The sequence below is a fragment of the Cibotium barometz genome, chromosome 58, assembly GCF_041138505.1.
Source record: "Cibotium barometz isolate CiBa-2024 chromosome 58, ASM4113850v1, whole genome shotgun sequence".
In the NCBI taxonomy this organism is placed as follows: domain Eukaryota; kingdom Viridiplantae; phylum Streptophyta; class Polypodiopsida; order Cyatheales; family Cibotiaceae; genus Cibotium; species Cibotium barometz.
This window is the reverse complement of record NC_141103.1, coordinates 38,933,838-38,938,456: the sequence shown is the minus strand read 5'-3', so window position 1 is coordinate 38,938,456 and position 4,619 is coordinate 38,933,838. Positions and strand designations below refer to the sequence as shown.

At 41.8% G+C, this 4,619-nt stretch overlaps 1 protein-coding gene across 1 annotated transcript; it reads right to left on the bottom strand.

The window, feature by feature from the left end:
• Positions 1-1,115: 1,115 nt before the first annotated feature.
• On the bottom strand, positions 1,116-4,234 carry LOC147606261 (uncharacterized). The gene is made up of 3 exons (XM_086792793.1): positions 3,996-4,234; positions 3,643-3,894; positions 1,116-1,720 (listed from the first exon to the last, which is right to left on the bottom strand). The coding sequence occupies exons 1-3, from the start codon at positions 4,158-4,160 to the stop codon at positions 1,340-1,342; spliced, it is 798 nt and encodes a 265-aa protein (XP_086648919.1). The 5' UTR covers positions 4,161-4,234; the 3' UTR covers positions 1,116-1,339.
• Between the last annotated feature and the right edge of the window lie 385 nt (positions 4,235-4,619).

The window sequence follows — 4,619 nt, the reverse complement described above, 5'->3', positions numbered from 1 at the left end:
CTTCAATTAGAGATACAAATAAGCAAAATAAGCAAGTAGAAGTATAAATGACAACACTCAAGAAGTACTAATGCTTGTTCCCACTTATCCCAATGAAGAGAGACAATGGTTTATTTTAAGCTATATAGTGTAAATATTTATACATTGTAGCCACCAAAGGCTAGGATACATCATAAACTACTATGACATCATTTAAGACATGCTTACTCGATTGAATGAGATAATCTTATAAAAGCATACATCGATTGATGGCACATCATGCTTATTGCTCAGTTCTAGTCACGTACAAGGTGGTTGAATCATTCAGTGTATCAAGACTTGGTTATTCAGGGAGTTTTTTTAATACATTAAAGAACTCCAAGTGAAAAAAGTTTACTAATGCAAACCAAGACAAAGTTATGGACATGGAGGACACATAATAGAAATGACCACATTAATATTTATTGAGTTAATGGCATAATGTGAGGCTTATACATTATTAGGTCCATGAGACAATGAAGCTTGAAAAAACAACTATAAGGTGGACCTGAAATAAATAAACTATACTAGAGAAGAGACGTATTGAATAGTCGTGACTTGCCTTTGAAAGGTACATTAGTGATAGTATTTTATATGGACCATACTAGCATTGCTTGGTTAACATTTGAATGACTGTGTTTGAATGGCTACTTTTTATGTGATATTTGTGTTGGATGCTTTTCATTTTTTCCACTTTGAAAAATTGTTCTTGACTTCAATGAGTACTCTAGGGACACTCTTAAAATGAGTCTCATCCCCCCTACTCTCTCTCTCTCTCTCTCTCTCTCTTGTATCACTTTCAAAGGAAAATCTATATAGAGCCCTTTGCTTTGTTAGGAGTGAGTTGATGAAATTCCCATGTCGTCTTCATTAAACTAAAAAGTTTAATTTTCAAAATAGGTGGTTTCTTTTTTACTAAGGTTATGTTCCTAACAAATATAGCATTGATCTTCATAGAATTTATAACGCTTCCATGTTTCTACCAAATGTACTCTTTGTAAAACTTTAAGGCTTCCTTCTTGCGAATTATTGTGCTCTTCGAGCATGTGCATCTTCTTAGTGTCTTCAATGAACCTATCGTCTATGAGCAGACAAACTGAATGAAAGTTGAAGGTTGTCATTATCTTCAATGAGCCTATCATCTACACGAACCAATTGAAAGTTGAAAGGTGAATTTCTGGAGATATTGATGTCATAGGGAGAAATTTTCAAAGTAGAGTTGCATTGGTATTGGTTAAGCTTAAGTGCCCCATAGTAGTGCCCCGTAGTAGGTTAGGGATACACACATGACTTGGATTAAACGAGTGTTCCTAATTCAGTTCTAGGCAGGGGAGCCTATTCTAATGTGGAGAGTAAAAGTGGCGGTGCGGATTTGATCCGGGGAGCCCCATGCGTTTTTGAAGGCTTGTTGCACCTCCTCGCCCAGTAGTTCCACGCCCCTCGCCGTCGCCGTGTTCACGGCCGACCACGACTTGAGAATCCCCAAATACCCCTCCAGAGTGGTGTCCTTCTTGGCCTCCAGCCTGATGGGCCCGCAGTCTTGCTGAGCTGGCAGTACAGGCTGGAAGGGGAAAGGCAAGGTCGTGTAGCCCTTGTTCAGGAAGTCGATGGCGGGCTCCCAGAAGGGCAGGGTCGTGGGGTACATCTGGGCAAGCACGGCGTCCACGTGAGCGTTGACGGCGGGGGTAGTGTAGCCCAGGGCCTAAATTTGACGGGTTACTTAAAATTTCAAGTGACATACACTTTTTCAAACTGCTTTTCACATGACATGAATTTTCAAAATCATGTTATTCAAATGGCAAGCAATTTATCAAAATGAAAAGCCTTTTTAAAAACTAAAAAACTGTATGTAATTAAACAATCAATCTACATGATGTCCAGTCAAGATGCCTTGCATGTCCAACTTGCCAAAATTAGGCCTTTGACTATTGAGTGAACAAATCACTCTAATGGCATCGCCCTCCTCTTTTTTCCTTGTAACCAAATATCAAAAACATCTTTCCAACAAACTTGTGATGCATCACTTGCATTAAGTGATAACAACATCAATGCATCAAGCGTCTCCAGACACATGCTACTTCTCAAGCTACTCTTTATGTCATTTTGTCGAGAGAAACCTCGCTCACATGATGCTGTACTCGCTGGAATTACTATGCTTGCTTGCCATAAATGCATCAGTCCTGGAAATGTGTCCCACCAAGTCTTTGTGTTGCTGCAGATTGCCCAAGCATCATGCATACAAATCCATGCAATTCGATGGCTATCTAGAGGCCAAGTAATGGAAAGATTGGTTCCCTTAATGCCTGCTATTTTGGAGCAATGGAGAATGCATGAGAAAAAATGGTACAATTATGCCACAATCTTTCAAGTCCAGTTTATGATGCATTTGCTGGCTGATGTTTTGGTTGAATTGAATAAATTAAATGTAGAATTTCAGAGGGAGAACATGGATGTTACTATGATTGGAGTCTACTTGGATTTGACATTTGAGAAGCTCACTAAAAGGTATATATCTTATGAGGGCCAATTTGGTGCTGGTTCAAAACAACTTACAAAGTTTTTGAACATGTCAAAAGATGGGAATATGTTATATGTTGATTCTAATGGGTTTACTCATAAGCATGTGCTACACTTTGTGCCAGTTCCAAAATTAGCTCCAAAAAAGAAACGAGACAGAGCAGTAAGTGATTCAGAAGAGGAGGATGCAACTCTTGATCTCAATGTATTGCCTCATGATGCTGGAAGTGCAAGTGGTTCCCTCGCTGAATGTATTTGCATTGGAAGGACATTTGTACAAGATGTTTTGAATGCTCTAAATAATAGGTTTCTTGATCTTGGGGTTTTCAACTCGGTCAAGCTATTTAATCCCTCTGCCTATCCTTCAGATGTAATTGAAAGGGATAAAAGGACTGAAGAATGGTTAGAGAGGCTTATTGGCAAACTTAATGTTGATGATTCAATAATTGACATTAGGAAATGTTTGGGTGAACGGGAGGATTTTGTTGGCATGCTGTACAGGGTTGCTAGGAGTAGAGGTATGCATGATGCTTGGGCAATCTGCAGCAACACAAAGACTTGGTGGGACACATTTCCAAGACTGATGCATTTATGGCAAGCAAGCATAGTAATTCCAGCGAGTACAGCATCATGTGAGCGAGGTTTCTCTCGACAAAATGACATAAAGAGTAGCTTGAGAAGTAGCATGTGTCTGGAGACGCTTGATGCATTGATGTTGTTATCACTTAATGCAAGTGATGCATCACAAGTTTGTTGGAAAGATGTTTTTGATATTTGGTTACAAGGAAAAAAGAGGAGGGCGATGCCATTAGAGTGATTTGTTCACTCAATAGTCAAAGGCCTAATTTTGGCAAGTTGGACATGCAAGGCATCTTGACTGGACATCATGTAGATTGATTGTTTAATTACATACAGTTTTTTAGTTTTTAAAAAGGCTTTTCATTTTGATAAATTGCTTGCCATTTGAATAACATGATTTTGAAAATTCATGTCATGTGAAAAGCAGTTTGAAAAAGTGTATGTCACTTGAAATTTTAAGTAACCCGTCAAATTTAGGCCCTGCACTGGCACTGTAGCCCCAGACGGCGATGACACCGCCGGGCTTACGAAGCACGCGCCGCCGGACTTACGAAGCACGCGCCGCGCGTGCGCGTAGAAAGAGTCGAGGTCGAACCAGTGGACGGCTTGAGCGACCGTGACGAGGTCCACGCACTCCGCCTCGCCCACCACACGGTCGACCTCCTCTCGAGACAGGCCAGGGCTGGTGGCTCTGTAGGAAATGTTGGGTCTCCTTTCGGCATATTGGAGCTGCTGCTCGCTTGCATCCGTCGCAATCACCTCGTCGTAATACTCTGCAAGCTGCTCGATCAATGTAACGTCGTCAAAACGGACTGGACAGAGAGACCAACTGCGCTCAAAGACAGAAGTTCAGTGCGTGATTGAGCTCTCTCATTACTCACCCCCACCGCAGCTTGCCCATTGCCTGTCCCAACATCCCACGCTCGCCTGTGCCCCCTGGTCAGCGACGCCAGCAGCTTGTAAAGAGCACGCGGGTACGTTGGCCTCGCCGCTGCGTAGATGCTAGCTTGCCTGCCGAAAAGGCTCGCCATTGCCTTGCCACACATGGACCACGACAGCCCTCAGCTGCTCACATTTATACCATCCGCGCCCTGATTAGATTATAAGTCTTTTGCGCAGTGACGACTCTCATCAATGACCTCACCCCACTCTCATCAATGACCTCAACCCACTCCGTGCCGATGGTCGTGCAAAACTCAAAATATTGAAATTATAGACTTTGGGTTTATTAAGCTTCTCATTAGGCTTCCTTCTGTAATGTTTTTGACACTTGTGTGACCCATTCTTTTAAATAGATCAGTATTTAATTATACTCTCGGTTGCTTGTCCAGTTAAACGATTCTTGGCTTTCGTGTTCATAGCCTTTCCTTTACTATTACTCAATCGCTCTCTCAATTTCATCATACTCCAAGGTCGTTAACAAATCTATCAATGTAGGCCCACACGTAAATTCTAGCACTTTCTCTAACTCACTATAGATGGCCAGGTGGCACCTTCTCTCACTC

Coding starts and splice junctions, on each gene's coding strand:
- LOC147606261 (XM_086792793.1), bottom strand. CDS start 4,160: ATGTGTGGCAAGGCAATGGCGAGCCTTTTCGGCAGGCAAGCTAGCATC. Junction 3,895..3,995: donor ATGGGCAAGCTGCGGTGGGG/GTGAGTAATGAG, acceptor TTGATCGAGCAG/CTTGCAGAGTATTACGACGA. Junction 1,721..3,642: donor AGTCCGGCGGCGCGTGCTTC/GTAAGCCCGGCG, acceptor CGTCAAATTTAG/GCCCTGGGCTACACTACCCC.